At 41.6% G+C, this 19,861-nt stretch overlaps 1 protein-coding gene across 1 annotated transcript; it reads left to right on the top strand.

Annotated features, from left to right (window-relative positions):
• The first annotated feature begins 2,602 nt into the window (after nt 1–2,602).
• On the top strand, nt 2,603–19,859 carry LOC124358395. The gene is made up of 7 exons (XM_046810696.1): nt 2,603–2,776; nt 3,884–5,788; nt 7,810–7,999; nt 8,415–8,569; nt 16,670–16,777; nt 19,570–19,755; nt 19,851–19,859. Exons 1-7 carry the CDS (start codon nt 2,603–2,605, stop codon nt 19,857–19,859), a joined length of 2,727 nt encoding a protein of 908 aa, XP_046666652.1.
• Nucleotides 19,860–19,861: the final 2 nt, after the last annotated feature.

The following is a 19,861-nucleotide window of genomic DNA, read 5'->3' on the forward strand; positions in this document are numbered from 1 at the left end:
AATACAACTAACACTCATTAAAGTATATGGTTTACACTTGTTAAAGTACATTTTATACATATACATACACAATCAAAACACACTTGGAATCTAATAGTAAAGCATAAATACAATTTAAATTTGAAAAAGTAATTATAAAGTATTGCTTAGCCAACAAACGTATTCAAAAGTTCTAATTCTTATGCAGATTTATACTAAAGCGTATATTAACCTGGCCATTTTTAAGATTAATGCAAAAAATTTAATATCAATTAATGGTCTTATATAAAAATTAAAAAAGAGAAAAAAATCTTGTCATAGAAAAATAAAACTGCATATAAACGAATCCAACTTAACTGAAATGATAACAGTTTAAACGATAGTTGTGTAACATAAATATATAAAGTTAAATAAAAAATATCATAAAATATAATTCTTCTAATTGTTGTAAAAGTAAGTAAATAAATAACTAAAAATATTCTATTGGTAAAAAGTACATTGTTGATCAGAAAAAAAGAGAAAAGTTATAATTTTATATAAATAAATCAGTCTTCTATTCAACTTCATCGAACGTACCTGTTGATGTCCAGTAAAATTTAGATCCTAGGGCTGTATTTTAAAACCATACTTTATTGTGCGTGCGAAGTCTCTGTGGTTGTTGGCGCAGCCGGCGTCTTGTGGAGGGAGGTACAGTTTACAAAAGACCTAACGAAATAGGACACATTGTTCATGATGTAGAATTAGATGAAGTAGTTCTAAATTCAGTTCGGAATGATCCAGAAGTTAGTAGTAGACAACTTGCTAGAGACGTAGGTGTATAACAACGGAAGGTTTTGGACATTTTGCATAAGAATAAGTTCCATCCGTACCATTTTACGCCTGTTCAAGGTCTGAAAGCAACTGATAATGCTCCTAGAGTACAAATCTATCGTTGGTTGATAAACAGAGACATAGAGCAGCGTCATGTTTTTGAATAATCCTTTGGACTGATGAGTCATCGTTTACAAGAGCAGGAATTTTAAATTGTCATAATATGCACCACTGGGATTAACAAAACTCAAATCGGACAAGGGAACAATCCTTTCAAACGCGTTTTAGTTTTAATGTTTGGTGTGGTCTTAGGCGACCAATTGATTGGCCCTCACATATTTGACGGAAATGTAAATGAACAAACTACTTAGATTTTTTGCAACACGACCTACCTAAATTTCTAGATGGTTTGAACAATGTTGAAAGAGACGAGCTTATATTCCAGCAGGATGGAGCCCCTTCACATTTTAATGCAACAGTACGTCAATGGCTGACTGAAAACTATCCCGAGTGGATTGGACGTGGGGGAACTGTCGCATGGCCTAACCCGATCTCCCGACCTTACACCTATGGACTTTTTTATATGAGGTTTTTTTAAGCAGGAAGTTTATTCCACCCCAGTAAACTCAGAAGAAGAATTACGAGGCAGAATTGCTCTGGCTGCTCAAAGGCTTTGGGAAAAAATGTCTTTTAAAATGACCGTAGGAGCAATGAGAAAGCGAGCAAGAGCTTGTGTGAGAAAAGAAGGTCGCCATTTTGAGAATGAATTATAATGATTTTCCTTTTAATGTTTTGTGTTCATGAGGTATTCTAATTTTCATTTACCTTATTTATAATTGATTAAAGTTCCATTACTAAAATATCTTTACTAATGCTAAACAATTATGAGTAGAAGTACCGCCACTATAGCCCAAGCCTCTGATTGGCCGAGAGCTCCGTGACGGCGACCAATGGGAGAGCAGCAAGCCCCCTCCCTGACTCCTCCCACACTCCAGAGCGATGGCGGATGGTGACATGTGGTGGTGGCATACGACTCCTCCCACACTCCCTTCCCTAGTAGATAAAGAGCGATGGCGGATGGTGACATGTGGTGGTGGCGTGCGGCGCGGCGCGCCATACGACTCCTCCCACACTCCCTTCCCTAGTAGAGCGATGGCGACAGTCATGACGGATAGTGACAGATGTGGTTCACTCGAAGGGTCATGGCGCGATGGCGATTAGTGACATGTGGTAGGGAGCTGCGCTCCAGATGACTCTTCCCACACTCCCCTTCCCTACTAGAGCGATGGCGGTAGTCATGGCGGATGGTGACAGATGTGGTTCCCTCGGAGGTTCATGGCGCGATGGCGGATAGTGACATGTGGCGGTGGTCTGGAAGGTAGGGACACTAAGTGACGGTAGCGATGGCCGATGGTGACATGGCGGCGGTCCGCCAGCTGGAGAGTGGATGCATTCCAAAAGAGCAGTGTGGTTGATTGCATCACCTCGTGCTATAAATAGTCATGCGTGCATTCCGGGGAGGCTTGATATAGCAGTTGCAACTGTTGGCTAGTTATATATAGATGCCAGATGGATTGATGTGGGCGATGGTATAAAAAGAGCACCACAACCTCTGTGCTGTAGCATTCTTGTTTTGGCTGCTTTTCGCATAGGTAATTTTTCTCTATCTCTAGTTGGCTAACAAATACTCACCTGCAAGCTGTATAAATACCACGGCTTCGTTAACCGCGTTAACCGGTATAGAATTGCGTTTAGTCCCAAAATAATTTAATAACATATCAGTTTTACAGAACTAAGCATTCCGGATTCCATTATGTCGGTAAATAATGTAGAGCCTGTACATATTGTAAACACCAATCAAACTTACGTCAGAAAGTTCAGGTTGTACGGCATGAAAACTACGTTCAAGTTTAACAGACCCCCTGTCGGTACGACCGAGTTAGATTGGATCAAGCGAGGGTTTGAAGAAGTTGTAGATCGTATGAAGGTGAACGCTTCAGACACAGACTATCTAGGTTTCACACTGACCAGTTTAAATTTCAAAAATAAAGAACCGGGCTATGTAGCCTTTAGACCAGCCGCTGACGTAACACTTGATATATTATGGCAGATATTTGGTGGGATAGTCCAGAGTAATGCCGAATCCATTACGTCTAGTGACACATTCCAGGTGACCTGTACTGTTGTCAGCCTTCCTATCGGTAGAGGTAGAAATAGACCCGGTAAGTACAGCAACTATAGCGAAGAATGCAAAAATCGAAAGGGTATTGTCGTTGTAGAAAATAAAGACAATCTATGTTTACCCAGAGCTCTAGTCGTAGGCAAAGCCCATGTAAAGAAGGATCCGGAGTATAAAGCTATACGTCAAGACAGACGTCAGAGGCAAACACTAAAAGCTCAAAAATTAATGGCAAAAGCTCGAGTTAATATCGCTGAAGAAGAAGGGGCTGGAATAGCAGAACTCGAAAAATTTCAAGACCACTTAAAGAAATACAAGATAACAGTTTATAGTTATAATACAAAAGGCCGTGATGTATACTTTAGTGGAAATAATAATGACGCATTGTACAACATCAACTTGTTGTTTCACGACGGTCACTACAATGTAATTACCAACTTGACCGCAGCTTTTTCATGTCATTTTTACTGTGAAGCCTGCCATGTGCCGTATGAACATAAAGGAGAACACAGATGCTCAACAATTTGCTCTGCTTGTAGCACAATCTCACCCCCCTGCAAGCTCGAGCATGCGGGAATAACTTGTCCTGAGTGTAATCGTCACTTTAAAAACCAACGCTGCTTCATCGCTCATCAAAGTGACCTATGTAGAAACGTGAAAATGTGTCTAGACTGCGGTAAACTCATAAACAAAAGACTAAGGAAAACAAGCCACGAATGCGGTGAGGTGTATTGCAGCGTTTGCACTGCTTTCAAACCCTCAAACCACCAATGTTATATGCGTCAAAATAAAGCATCCGCTAAAACCGACAATTTTTTATACATATTCTTTGACTTGGAGACTCGTCAGGATGATTGCCTCGAGAGTGACCCCAACGTCAAGGTACACAAAGTTAATTTGTGTGTCTCTGAACAGTATTGTAACCGGTGCATACACAGCAACGAGTCTTGTGACAGCTGCGTGCAGCGTAGAAAAATCTTTGAACAAGACCCAATATCTAATTTTATGCACTACGTAATGGAAGTGCGCAAACCGTACAAAGACGTTTGCGTTATTGCCCACAATGGACAAGGGTTCGACTTCCAGTTTGTCTTGAAATACGTGTTAGAACAAACAAAGTTTACTCCAGAAGTCATCACACGGGGGACTAAAGTGATATTGATGGAGCTTGACAATGTACGTTTTATAGACTCCCTCAACTACTTTCCAATGGCTTTGTCTGCCCTACCTAAAGCCTTCGACTTAGGCCCTGAAAAGAAAAAAGGCTACTTTCCGCATCTCTTCAATACACTCGCGAACCAGAACTACACAGGACCTATACCTGCAAAAGAGTACTACTGTCCTGATTCAATGTTTGAGAAAAACAACAAGGACTTTGAAAAGTGGCACAACGAGCAGGTATGCAATAACTATGTATTTGACTTCCAGAAGGAATTAATTGAATATTGTATATCTGATGTTGACATCTTGGCTAAAGCTTGTATTAAATTTAGATCACTCTTTATATCCGAATGCAATGTTGACCCATTTTTAGAGGCTGTCACTATAGCTAGCGCGTGTAACCTGGCATTTAGACGTAATTTCTTGAAGCCAGAGACAATAGGCATAATACCGAAGAAAGGATACAGGTTGGTGGATACCCAGTCGTCTGCTGCACTCCAGTGGTTAGCTTATGAGGAAGAGCAGCGGGGTGTGAGGATCCAGCATGCTGGTCGAGAGCGGGAGGTTAAAATCGAGGGGATGAAGGTGGATGGTTTTGATGGGGCGCGAATATATGAGTTTCAAGGTTGCTACTACCACGGTTGCCCAAAGTGCTTTCCGTACAAAAGAGAAGAGCCTCTGAAAGAAGACCCATCTGACACCCTCGAATTGAGATACGAGAGGACAAAAGCCAAAATGGAAAAACTCTCTCGAACCCCCTACGAACTAGTAGAGATGTGGCAATGCGGATTTAACAATCTGAAAAGAGATCGAGATCTCACACATTTGGAAAATCATCCCGTGTTGACAACCTTACCGCTCAATCCCCGAGACGCTTTCTTCGGAGGAAGGACGGGGAATGCGATGACATACCACAGGTGTACGGAAGATGAGCAAATACACTACGTAGACGTATGTTCCCTCTATCCCTACGTCTGTAAACGGGGCAAATATGCGATTTCCCATCCTACCATCTACATTGGTGACAAAGAGTGCAGGGAAAGGGGAATGCAAGCTGAGGGTCTTCTAAAGTGCAAAGTGCTTCCTCCAAAAGATCTGTACCACCCAGTGCTTCCAGCTCGAATGAATGACAAATTAATGTTCGTACTGTGCAATGATTGCGGCGAAGAGCTCAACAGCGGAGAATGTCAACATAGCGACGACGAAAGGGCGTTGATTGGCACATGGACGATGGATGAAATACGCAGAGCAGTTGAAAAAAGCTACAAAGTTGTCGAAATGTACGAGTTGTGGGAGTACAAGATGGCCACCTTCGAAGAAGGTGGACTGTTCACTGAATTTATAGATAAATTCTTAAAGATAAAACAAGAAGCATCTGGCTATCCCTCCTGGTGCGTCACAGATGAGGATAGAGAGAGGTATGTTCAAGACTACTTCGAGCACGAAGGAATCAGACTAGATCCAGTTAAAATAGAGAAAAACGAAGGTCTCCGTTCTCTCGCAAAACTAATGCTTAACTCGTTTTGGGGCAAGTTTGGTCAAAGGGAAAACCAAACAAAGACTCTCATCACAAGGGATCCTGAAGAACTCTTTAGACTATGCATGGACTCAGGAGTTATCGTCAACACAATACAGGAAGTCAGTGAAGACGTTGTTCTGGTCAGTTGGCAACATCTAGAGGAGGTTGGCGAATCATTAAGTACGGTAAACGTTGTCCTAGCAGCCTACACTACAAGTCAAGCCCGATTAAAGCTTTATGATCACCTGGAAGCACTGGGTAAACAAGTATTGTACTACGATACAGATAGCGTTGTGTACCTATACAAAAATGGTTTATACAGAGTAAATACCGGTGACTATCTAGGGCAGATGACAGACGAGCTGGCTAAAGACTACGGTCCCGGTTCATATATTATCGAATTCGTTTCCGGTGGTCCAAAGACGTACGCTTACCGTGTTTTTTCTACAAACAAAAATGATTTTGTATGTGTCTGCAAAATTAAGGGCTTGACTCTTAACTTGAAAACTTCCAAAAATTTAAATTTTGAAAAACTTAAAGAAATGGTTCTTAGTGAAACCTGGGTAACGCTTGATATTGAAGAAAACAGAATTAGGAGAACAAAGTCTAGACAGATAGTGACCGTCAAAGAAACAAAGGTTTTCAAAATTACTGGCCCAAAACGCAAGCGTGAAGGTGAATATGGTACTTTACCGTACGGTTATTGTAAAAAATCTAAAACCAGCTAGAGTTGGAATCTTCAGCTGTCTAAAGGAGGTATTTGGTGTACTAGAGACGGAAACATTATCACAGTGAAATGTAGTGATCTGTTAATGATAATCGGAGACAACAATAAAAATAACTCACCCTTTTGGAAGTCTAGTAGCCGTTATCCTAGTACTCTCTCCAGCCGTTCCAGTCACCGCCATCACGCAAATCGAATTCGTCTTCTTCTTCTTCTTCCTGTATTGAATATCCACTCTCGGATTCTGAGTCCTGAATCAAAAACTCCCATCCACTACTAACACTACCCCAGGAAACTGTTGAAGAGGTGAATGAGGACGATCTCGAAAGGGGACACGGTGGTTGTGATGGAGTCGACAACAGGTCAATAACACTTAAATACAAAGAATAAGCAGCAATAATTACTGATATCATCTCGAGTTGGCGCGAACACAGTACTGAGTGAGACGACCCACAATTATAAACACCAGCAACTGCATGTGGTCACCACATGTGGCGGTGCATCTCCTGCATAGATGCACTATCTAAATATAGACTCCAGAGCCGGGGTGATGAGGAGGTTGGTCTAAACACTGTAGAAACAAACTTTTCCTTCGGTCTCTGTGAGATGTGACCATATAAGGTGGGAGGACTCACGCATGTAGATGTGTGAAAACTTCACTGGACGGTTATCTCGAGTGACCACCACCTCTTAAAAGTGCTCCGGTAGATCTAGATGTGGGGAATTATTATTATTATTGTACATGTGTTCACGTCAGTATATGTTTCAAAAGCATTGTTTCATCCTGCAGTCGTATCTCGACTCGCAGTCTTCAGAATATGCAATAGTTTTGTCCATGGACACGTATTTAAGACCCTGCTGAATCCAACCTTACCCAAGCTCTGCAGTGTAAAAACTGCATCCTAATCGTTCTCAGCTACTACTTCCACGAGGGAAATGAAGTAATTCAAACCGTTGAGCTTTTCCAAATTCTAATGTCATCTCCTGTCACGCTATCTAGTACTTCAATATCGGTCATGTTCCGTACCTGATTGAAGGTGTAAATGTGATGAAATACCCTTGTAACACGGTAGCAACCGTGATGCAAGGAAGGGAGGTGGGAACTCGGCTGCCCACCACAGCATACAGCGTTGGATGGAGCTGTATGGGTATTTCCGGTCGAATTGTTTACAGTCTATATGCTGATTGTGAACAACCGAAACGGTAATACTAGGGGGATAAATCGGAGGCATGAACTAGCGTCTTTTGGAGCATGCCACGGTCTACAGCGGTGGAGGGGCTGTAGAATTTGGGGGTTAAATATAAAAGTCCTGCCACATTCTTCTCATTTTCAAAATGGAGAGACGTCAAGCAATAGCTAACGAGCTACATAGGCCAGTTCGTCGTAATTTCAGGAGACGAAGTGTCACTCTGAAAGGTAAGGACGATCTTTACCAGGCAGATCTCGTGGAGATGATACCGTACGCTGGTGAAAACAAGGGGATGAAGTATATACTGACAATTATAAACTGTCTGACAAAATTCGCAATAGCTGTACCGTTAAAAAGTAAAGCAGCAGTGGAGGTAGCTAAAGCGCTGGAACCCATTCTACAAAAACACAAGATGAAGAACTTCCAGACTGATCAGGGTAAAGAATGGTTCAACGGTCACATTAATAAATTGATGATGCATTACGGGATCAATCACTTCAATACATATTCCGAACTCAAGGCTAGCATAGTTGAACGCCTCAACCGAACATTAAAAGAGAAAATGTGGAAAATATTCACTGCTCGAGGTAGTTACGAATGGGTTAGTCTTTTGCCGAAAATAGTTAAGGGTTACAATGCTACTATTCACAGAACCATCGGTATGAAACCGAAAGATGTACGACAAAAACATGTGAAAACCATTCTGGAGCGCATAAATCGTGCAAAAAAAACCCAGAGAACAAGAACACCTAAAGGCCAAATTTAGTGTGAACGATAAAGTGAGAATAAGTAAGTACAAACGTGTTTTTCAAAAAGGTTATTTACCTAATTGGACAAATGAAATATTTACAGTGTACGCTGTAAAACCGACAAATCCCAAGACTTATATCCTGCAAGACTCACAAGGAACCATCTTGAAAGGTGGATTTTATGAGCCTGAACTGGCCAAGGCGAACACGGGAAACGTTTATTTAATTGAAAAAGTGTTGAGAAGAAAGAAAGACAAGGTACTAGTTAGATGGGCAGGATTTGATAAAACAAGTGACACATGGATTGACAGAAAGGACATTCTTTGAGAGAGAGAGAGAGAGAGAGCGGTGACTATATTTAAATTTAGCCATTCCTGTGATGCATTCAGTATCTGTTGCAATGCGTGTAGTAAAACAATCCGTGGAGCTTCCCGTGTCTAATTTTGATCGGTTTGTTACTGGGGGAGGTGACATGACCAAAATAGGTAGTAAGCACGGTCCCCTGTTGCCAAACTCGATACGATGTATTATTGCCGGACCTTCCAACTGTGGCAAAACTAACGTGCTGTTCAACCTCTTGTTTGATCCCAATGGATTGGTTTATGAGAACATATACGTTTTTTCTAAATCACTGTATCAGCCTAAATATAAATTCCTTGCAAAAGTGTTACCTAAAGAGATCGGGTACTTTCCATCGGACGATAACAGCACTGTGATAAACCCTAGTGACGCCAAAAAAAACTCAATCATGGTGTTTGATGACATAGCCTGTGAAAAGCATGACAACATTAGAGCCTATTTCACTATGGGCAGACACAACAATATTGATGTGTTCTATCTCGGTCAGACCTACAGTCGTATTCCTAAGCAGTTGATACGTGATAACACTAATTTTATAATTATATTTAAGCAGGACGATATGAATCTGAAACATGTTTACGCCGATCACGTCAATACAGATATGCCTTTCGACTCATTTAAAAAGGTGTGCGCTAAAGCTTGGAACGACAGTAACCACGGGTTTCTAGTCATTGACAAAGACCGTGACATTTATAAAGGGCGGTACCGTATTGGTGTTGACACTTTTCTTGAGTCACTATGAGTGCGCGGATCTATTATTACAATGATATTGGAAAATATACAGGCGTCAATAGCGACGGAGTCAGGAGACCGGCAAAAGTCCGCTCGAATCTCTGTACATGGTATTATGAGGATAAGAAAGGATTTTGCGGGAACTATTGCAGTAGACGTGGTAAACACGGTGATGCTTATAACAGGAGGTGTTGGCGTCACAAGAGACAGGGTGTCTACAGTCGCAGTTTACCACCGATAGTATTGTTAATGATTTCGTCGGACGAGCGTATATACAACCGTGAAAAATGGATATCGTTCATCGTCGAATGTCAGGAGAGGGGTGTTCCAATAGAATTAGTAATTTACCACGAAGACATGCTAAACGGTACTGTGCGTGAACCCATGAACTTATTGTCTCGGTTCAGACCGTTTCCAGACCTATTTGGCAAACCGATATTGAAACTTAGTAACGCTCACGGTAGTTTAAACTTTACTCAGATATACTTGAGAATGTTGAAGTATGGGTGTAGTATTCCTTACGCAGCCAAGTGTATAGTGTTAACGGGTCGCAGCATTCCGATTAGATCACCTGTAACAGTGTACAGACGCGCGCTACGTTCACAGTGTTACATAGACGTTAGCTACAACGTACACTACGGGCCAACTCCTGGTAGTATACAGGGAAAACGGGGGAAGACGTTTGCTGCAGTGAATAACTTATGTCAAGGACTGTACACAACAGAGTTCATAAGACGTGCTCTACCCACGGTACCTTTGGAGTGTAAAAAATTCGGTCTCTCTCTAGTAGAGGGATCCGGTGAGTACAGAATAACACGACCAGAACTATTTAGTAGTTGGCACGAATTTACCGGTGCAAACTCAGATGAGTTTCTGCTCCTAAATTCATACCTATTGCACAATACTGACGTGGAAAGACCTATTCAGGATCTGAAGAGGTATATGGACAAAACGATAGCGAACGACCAGTACACTGTTGCTGAAATACCCCAATGGCGAGGCGGTATAAAAAGGACTTTTATCTTCAAAGACCTATCACGACGTGAACGTATTCCTAGATTCAGTCGTGAAAGTGACAGATACTATTCTGGCCTACCACTGTCCTCAGGTGTTTCACTTAAAGAAGTGATTCGTTACATTAGAAAACACAAGAAGCGGGCATTATTTTTTAGACAGGTAGAACTACCATGAAGAGACTAGAGTGCAGATTGATCGATACTTCTCATTATTTGCATATGAGGAAATCCTATATAAATAAACAGATAACAGGCTGTGGGTTCAGTGTCAATCATGACGCGAAACAAGAAGCAGCTTATGACGGAGATATCAAAATTAAAGAAATCTATAAAACAAAAGTATAATCGGTTTAAGCGGGGTGAATTGGAGTCCGAGGAGATGTTTGAAAAGCAATACCAGCCGTTGATCAAGGAATTGCGTGACACCAAGGAGACACGCACTTTACACACCGATGTCAAGAAGGAAATCAAGAAAGAGGAAGATAATGCAGATGATGACGATGATGAAAACTCAGAGTTTCTACCAAATGTATTTTCTTCGCCTAATCTTCCTCATTTAAAACCATCGGTCTCCACTAGACTTGATTCTGGAGCAGAAGAAGTGTTTGAGACAGACGACAAAGGTGATGGTGGAAACAACGAAATTACAAAAATGCTTTCAACACCTACGGGTCTACAGACGGCGTCCCAATATATCGCTGATAGCTTTGCTCATCCGTTGACCAGAAAGTACATGCAAGAGCTTATGAAGGATTTGGGTGGGCGTTCATCTAAAATTGACCATCTTTACGGTCCTCGTTACGAAAAAAATACTTTAATGGTTGGCAATAAGGAATTGCAGTTTGATGAGGACGGTAGTATTCGAATAGATGATGTGGCGTATAAGCCACAAGAGGGTCTGTACGAGTTGATTTTCAAGCGAATACCGGATGATGAAATCTACAATGACGAAGACAAAATCGCTTACAAAGATATACTGAAGAAAACTAGCGCTCATAAAAGAAACTATAACCCAAATGGAGTTATCAATCGCAACACGTCGCTAAAGTATAAGTATGTAATTTCAGACTTATTTCCAAAAGTAGTTAAGGGTTCTGGAGCTGACAGGAAAGCTCATAGTGTGACTAAATCACTATCAGATCCCGATACGGTTTACTGGAACGATCCAAATGAGTTGTGCGACCGTCTTAGGCTGTTGGTGGCATCCGCTGAAGCTGGAAACACGAACCACAAGAACGAGATTATAAATATCCTTGAAGAATTGAAAGAATCAAAGACTATATCAGGTGATGGTAACGCGAGATTCAGATCATTGATGAGATGACCGTCAATAAGTTTGGTCAGAGACCACAATATCTGAAGAAGCAAGACATCCAGAGAGTTATGAATACTGTAAACAAAAAGCTAAAGAAAGATGTAAGAAGACTGTACTCTCAAATTTCAACCCTTCAAAATCAAGCGCTTATTCAGCAGGATCAAATAAACAGCTTACAAAATAGAAATGAAGAAGCTATAAGACGTCTAGCAGTTCAACTATTTCACTGGATCAACAAGATACACACTACCGTACCTCCAGCTCGCTTCCACACCGCCTTAGATGCTGATGAAAACACATATATTGACTGGGATAAGATATTTATAAAGAGCAATGTACAGGAAGAGTCTTCATCACTTGTAAAATGAGTGTGGACAAGTTTGGACGACGCTTCAAGCGTACAAAGGCTAAACAAGGTCCGAAAGGCGAGGGATTCAATGTGACTGCCGAAGGTGACTATGACGTGCAGAGAAAACGTCTAAGAAATCTAGGGAACCCGGAAAATGAACTAGACGCTGTTAATCTACAGACGTTGATCAGTAAGTTAGGAGCTCTGCAAACCGAAATGATTACTTTAACCGACAAGTTAAACAGCTTGAAAGATTCACAAGAAAATTCTATGAAACTTTTAGCGGTTCAATTGTTCCATTGGATCAATAGAGTACACAGTACCGTAGCTGTTGGTAGGTTTCAAGCACACTTTAACGTTGATGCACATACATATATCGACTGGGATAAGATATTTATAAAGAGTAAAATTCGTGACTCGTCATCACTTGCACAATGAGTGTTGACAAGTTTGGACGGCGATCCAGGCAGTTTGGAAAAGGCGGGTTAAGAGGACCGAAAGGAGATGGATTCAAGCTGACGACCGAAGGTGACTACGACATTAACGGGAAGCGGCTAAGACATGTAAAAAGTCCAGAAGATGATCTCGACGCCGTAAATCTACAAACGCTGACCAGTAAATCGGTGATAATCGGGAAAGATGGAATTGACTGTCGGAAACAGAGATTGAGCAATATAAGTAAAGCTACAAGGCCATATGACGCTCTACCACTCGCTCAACTGGCCGAACACATACCGTCAAAAGATTTAAAGGATAAATCTTACAAGTTTCATCGCTTTAGATTACATCAAATTGGGGAGCCTAAACAAAACGATGACGCGTTAACACTCGGTTACTTCAAAAATAACACAATAAAAAAAAAGCAGGATGGTTGGGAGCTTGGAAACAAAAGGCTAAAGCTAGTGGCCGATCCTGTCGAGCTTCGTGACGCTGTGACGCTCAACTATTTCAACGCAAACACAGTTACAAAGAAGCAAGACGGTTGGGAGTTTGCAAACAAAAAGTTAGGGTTAGTTGCAGACCCTACCGAAATGCAAGATGCTGTGACAATGAACTATCTCGTTCGTGTCTTAAGTGAAGTGTTTTACAGTTTCTATATACGTCTCGCTCCTCCTGGTGATAGTGTTAGATCGGTCGCTAAAGACCAGTGGATTCGTTCAAACGTTGTTGATCCGTTTTTCTTAAACTCCAAAACGAAAATAATGAGATCGGAAGACTAATTATATAAACTGTGATTGCAAGGCATACACTGCAGTCTGGTTTTAGCCACGGCGCGGATAAAATGGCAAAGCGCAAGGGGTCGTCCGTCAGACGAAAGCGAACCATCGGAGGAGCAGGAGGTGTTATCTCTAGTGTTATTAACAAGGCGATTGACCTTCTACCTTTTGAAGCACACATCCCCAGCTATTCCTTCTGCGGACCTGGCACATTTTTGAAAAAAAGAATCGCTAGGGGTGAGAAGGGGGTGAATTTATTGGATGATGCCTGCCGTATTCACGATATAGCTTACGATAAATACAGTGACTCGGAGCATCGCAATCAAGCAGACAAAGAGTTGGCAAAGCGGGCTTGGGATAGAGTAAAATCGTCAGACGCGACTTTAGGTGAAAGAGCAGCTGCTTTAGCTGTAACTGGTGCGATGAAAGCTAAAACGGCTTTCGGTGGTGGAAAAAGACGAAGGAAAGTTGTTAAGAAGAGCGGAAAGACGAAAGGTAGGGGCCTTTACCTAAAACCGTATCCAAAGAGGGGGGCTGGTGTTAGAAAAAAGAAGAGGAGTTGTTGTAAAAAAAAATCTCGATCCCGATAAGACCGTTGACAAATTTCGAGTTGATCCACTACGCTAAACAACTAAGCATTCCCAATTTTAGAGGGGTGTTTATGCGTGACACGTTACCTCAAACAGGGCCTAGAAAATACGAGTCAGCTATAGTTAATCTGGACTCAAGTTACGGTGACGGTACTCATTGGGTTTGCTACAGAAAACGCCGGCATAACGTGAGCTATTTTGACAGTTTCGGAAATCTTCGCCCTCCTTGGGAACTCATATACTATTTCGGACCCACCGCTGATATACAGTATAATTATCAAAGTCGTCAGGGGATTGATTCAGTTGTATGTGGACATCTGTGCTTAGAGTTTCTCAGCGGAAAGAATGTTTTGCCTGAGCGGGAAAGGTTCAAGAATAACTTGTGACGTATTTCCTCCATACGACACCAGTGATGGCGATTACGTAATTGGATTGATAGATCTGAGCACATTCAATTCCATTCCCAATATTGAAAAGAATGTAAACGATAAATTTTATTACGGAAACCATGATGAAGTGATAATGTTTGAGGAAGGTTCTTACGAAGTAGAAGATATTGCGAATTATATACAGGGGAGACTACCGGAGGGGATCACAGTCCGCTTGAATGCAAATAACAATACTCTTAAGACCGAGATTAAAAGCAACGTGCAGATTGATTTCAGCAAGAAAGGCACAATTGCATCGATATTGGGCTTCAGCAAAAAGGTGCTGCAAGCTAATAAAGTACACACTTCAGACCTGCCTGTGAATATTCTCAAGGTGAACAGCATAAGAGTTGAGTGCAACGTTGTTCGCGGCTCGTTTGATAACGGTGTAGAGAGTCACGTTATTCACGAGTTCTTTCCACAAGTAGAGCCGGGGTATAAAATAGTCGAGACACCTGGTACAGTGATTTATTTACCACTCAACGTTCAGAAGGTGCACACCATAAATGTCGAGCTTAAAGATCAAGACAACAATCCTGTGAATCTCAGAGGTGAAACGTTATCTTTGAGGTTGCATGTAAAGAAAGTGGGTGCTCATGGGTCTAGTATTTAAGGAGGGTGTGAACATAATTAAGGTCATTAGACCGCCGCGCCTGATAGTGGTAACTTCTGCTAACGCAAATTTATTGCGCTCTCTTGGCTTTAAAGTTAACACCGGCGCAATTCGTGGAAATGCTCGATATAGAGAGTCCCGCTGAGTACAATGAAATCATTACCGGACTGGAATATCACACACATAATCCGTATGCTTCAACCACGTTTAATAATAACGATGAAATACGGATACCAATCAGTTATCAGGACTTAATAACAGCTCCTTTCGAAAGTACACTACACGTTATGGGTACAGTAAGCGGTAAGAAAGCAGACGGTACAACAGATGCTAAAGTGTCTTTGGTTAACAATGCTATCGCTTTTCTCTTTGATGATATCCGATACGAGATTGGCGGTGTGGAAATTGATCGCACAAAGAATTTAGGTATAGCCAGTTCCTTAAAAAATATATTATCAGCTCGTGCAGAAGACGAAAAGAATCTGGAAAATGCATGCTGGTTCGGCCCCGGTGGAAAGAGAGAAATGGACAAATTCTCGTTTTCTGTACCTTTAAGATTGTTGTTGGGATTCGCAGAGGATTACAAGCGAATAATTGTGAATGTAAAACAAGAGTTGATACTGCTGCGGTCGGCGACAGATGCCAACGCTATTATTAGCGAGGATGCAGTGACTCACGCGTTGAAGATCACCAATCTGTACTGGCGGGTGCCTCACATCTCTGTATCCGACTTGTTTCGTGCTAAAATCCTACATCTAGTTGAAAAAGATACTCCAATACATATACCGTTTAGATCGTGGGAGTTGCATGAATACCCTGTACTGCCGCAAACTGAACGTCAATCATGGACTATAAAAACCTCTTCTCAATTGGAGAAACCACGATACGTGATTGTAGCTTTCCAGACAGAAAGGAAAAACAACTTAAAGAAAGACATGTCATGTTTTGACAGTTGTAAGTTATCGAACATCCGTCTATATTTAAATACACAATATTTCCCTTATGACAACATTCACGGAGACGCAGCTATATTCTACGAAATGTTTGTAAGATTTCAAAACTCCTATTATGGCGATTTAGGTGGTCGTCGGTGGCCTGACGTCAGTCTGGACACGTTTAAAAATAAAAACACCTCTGTATGTGATTGATTGTTCACGCCAAAATGATTCGGTCAAGTCTGGACCTGTCGATGTGCGGATAGAATTTGAGGCTACGGAAGCGTTCAAGGCCAACACCACAGCCTACTGTCTACTGCTTCATGACTCGTATTTCGTTTACACAATGCTCAAGGGCACGGTAAAGAAGATGATGTAACGTGAATAAAACACGATTCAAATGACAGAATCTTTCAGTTTCAAATTGGACGCCACGATGGAAGGTTCACGGAAGATAAATATCGTCCTTGATTTGGTCGGTGAAATCCGTAGACTAATCCAGAATCACCAGTTAACAACAATGAAACGAACAAGTGACGGCTACATGCATTATTGCGAATGTGCATATACCACACCGGATTGTCAAGATGTACCAGACACTTGTGTATGTGTAATGATTGACAGGCGGAAAGATGAAATATTCAGACTGTTAAATGAAATTTACGATAACACTGTGCAAAACGACGACGATGTCATAGAAGATGATAGTGACTATACGGTATCGTCTATGGAAGAGGGAGAGGGGGAGAAGGAGGAGATATGTAATTGTATAAGTCAGTGACTAATACGTCAGGTACTTAAAGGTTTGCTCAAAGTGTACAGAGTCATTCGTGATCATGGAGCGAAAGAGTGAAGACATACAGGCTACTGTCGCTGCTGCTGTGTTGAAGGAGGAGGAGGAGAAGCAGCTGGTGAGTCAACCGATGGAAATAGACAAGATTAAATCAATCCGTAAAAGCTCAAAACGAAATCTCCCGAATCTAGTTACCGGAGTGTTTCTAAAGTCTCTTTACTTTTTGAATCCTGATTGTTCCAAATACTTGATTGTAGGATTGTTTGTTGATCACGACAATGGTGTCGGTATCTTGATGAAGGGTAAAAGGGGAACGTTTGCGTTTTGGAAACCGGAAATGTTCAACATTTTATTAGGGTGCGCGAACCAAATCACTGGTCTCTTGGAATCGACAGGCGTGCATAGATTCAGGAGTTCTAAAAGCGAAAGTGGAGAAAATATGGTAGTACGCAGGGTGTTTGGTCAGCAGTACGTTGTACTGTACGACGGAAAGAATACATTAACTCTGTCCGTAGACGAGTGGACACAGTTCACCAACTGTCTGCCCTGCATAACACGTCAAATCAACGAGCTGTTTTTAACGGAGGATCTATTGAGATCTTACGTCAGTGATGTGTTAGCTCTGACTAGTAACGGAAGTCCGGACGAGGGTTACGTTGATCCGCCTGAGGCTTTACCACGTCACCTTTGCGATAGACTTTTTGATGACGTCCAGTGCTACAAACGTTGGCCAAATCCCAGAGGTAATGAATGCGGCAGTAGTTGAATTTCAAGCTTTTCAAGGTAATAAAAAGCAGTTTATAATAAAAGAATTTGCAATTGTGTCTAATTCATTGCAATGTCAAATTGTTTTCAAACCTCCATTTCCGCGGGAGAAATTAAACAAGAAAATGCGAAAGACAGCTCTGTGGTTAGAAAAGAACTACCACAAGATCTTGTGGGAAGAAGGTGATTTCCCTTACTGCGGTCGTGTCATTCGCAATTTGTGCAAGCCTTTTACTATAATTTATACACGCGGACACGAGAAGGTGAAATTTTTAAGACAATTTCACAATAACGTTTACGAGCTAGATAACTTGACATGTGACGAAAATAGTACGTTGTGCAGTCGTAAAGGAACGCATCGATTTTCCTGCTCCTTACCGCAACATAATGACCGTGATGAAGATGTACGGTGTGCAATGCACGCTGCTAAATGTAGTTTTGAAATCCTGATTAAAAACAGGTTCACCAGTCCACTTAGTAGTCATTCTGTTAACGGTCACTGTTGAGATTACATCGTGCTAGCATGGGGAGTACGGCTGCTGCTACCGCTGATGTTTGGGACCTAATTTCTCGAGAGCCAAAAGCTCCTGTCGGTGTGCTCACTGATGCCTTCATTTTGAAATTTAGTCGCTTTCTAAATTGGAGGCTTTTATCGGCAAACTATACTTTTTCCTTTGACATGTTGAGAATATTTCAGCATAAAGTAATTTGGACCATGGTTTTAGAGAATGCTCGCCTTCCTGAATTCTTTTTGCGTGAAATGGTACCGAACTTTGACACCTACTGTTGGATAGTAATAAGTCGTCACCAGGTTCTTTCAGAACAGTTTATACACGATTTTGCTGAACAGTTGGACTGGGATTACATACTATTGTACCAACAACTTAGTGGAAAGTTTCTTCAGGACCATAGTAGTTATTATGGTGATGAAGCGTGATATGTTCCGTAGAAACTCCAGCTAGAAGAATTAGACCACATTGAAAGGCTTCACCGAGTAAAGTGGTCTATAACCGATTCTTTGTAAGTGTTTGATGAGTCACATTGAAAGGCTTCACCGAGTAAAGTGGCTTCTGGGTAACTTGCTGAGAATCTGAATCCGCTAATGGGACATCCTATGTAAGTTTACAACGAGTCACATTGAAAGGTTTCTCCAAGTAAAGTGGCTTGTATGAAACTTGCTGAGAGATTGTTTCAGCTTCACCTGGATGAGACAAGTCATATTGAAAGGCTTCACCAAGTAAAGTGACTTGTCGCGTCCGCCTTAGACGATGTAGTATATTGTAGGTTAGTAAAGAAAAACCCTTCTCGGAAGGAGGAGGGGTTCGGCATTAAGTTGAGGACTACTCCTGACACGTGGAAGAGGAAAAGCCATTTGCGAGAGCAGAGGAGTTTGGCATTAAGTTGAAAACTTCAAAGTTCACGTGGGCTAAAAAAAATTTGCAAAATATAAAAGTTTTTGCGAGTACTTGACAGTGAGACGGAAAGGTTCGGCATTTAGTTGAGAACTTAAACGAACTCGCTGAACGGTCTCGCAAGGACACAAAAAAAAAGTTTATTTTTTTCGGAGGTGGCAAATTTGTTATGGAGTGGCCATCACGACAGAGTGGGCGATGGTTGGGGCCCACTCCCAAGACAAAGAGAGGTGACACGGAGAGGTTCGGCATTGAGTTGAGAACTTGAACGTGTTCAGTGTTCTTTGTTAAGTGAGATTAGGCCTCCTGGGGAAACTCACTATAATAAAAAACGCGCCGAGACCCCTACGGCCTGGCTCAATGCCTACCGTGGTGATGGAAACGTGGGTCAACCTGATACACCGCATTCCAGTCTAAATATGACAGCGATTACCATATATGGGTGTTGCATGGCACAAAGCCTACAGGGGTGACGGAGTAGTTGGCCAATTTTACACGCTGCATTCCAGTCTAAATGTGACACCTATTACCATACATGGTATTGCACCTTGGATACCTCCCACCTTTCCAATCAGGTATAAAATATCGCGAGAAAAGCTGACAGTCACAGTCAATCTCTACGTATCGTGATCATCGTATCCGTTACAGGTAGGTGACCATGTCTTTACTTTGTATTTTTAGCTAACAGAGGCTCTGTGACGGATTATTGTTATAGTTTGGAATTTGTTTACAGGAAATCATGGATCTTTCGTCAAAACTGACATCCCTCGAAAAGCAGGGTGAAATTCAACCAAAGATTTCAATAAAGGAATTAACGCGGAAATCAGGATACAAGATTCTTGAGGCGAGGAAGGTTCACACCAAATTTGACAGGATGGCTGTCATGCTGGTGATAGAACAGGATGGATCGAAGACGGCTGTAACATTTTTGCCTGCTAGGTTCGAGAGATGCCTTAACGAGGAAGATCTGCAAGAGATGACAACGTCAAAAAAGTTTAGAGTTCGGTGTTGTAGCGGATCTAATG

Source organism: Homalodisca vitripennis, chromosome 3 (genome assembly GCF_021130785.1).
Source record: "Homalodisca vitripennis isolate AUS2020 chromosome 3, UT_GWSS_2.1, whole genome shotgun sequence".
Taxonomy (NCBI): domain Eukaryota; kingdom Metazoa; phylum Arthropoda; class Insecta; order Hemiptera; family Cicadellidae; genus Homalodisca; species Homalodisca vitripennis.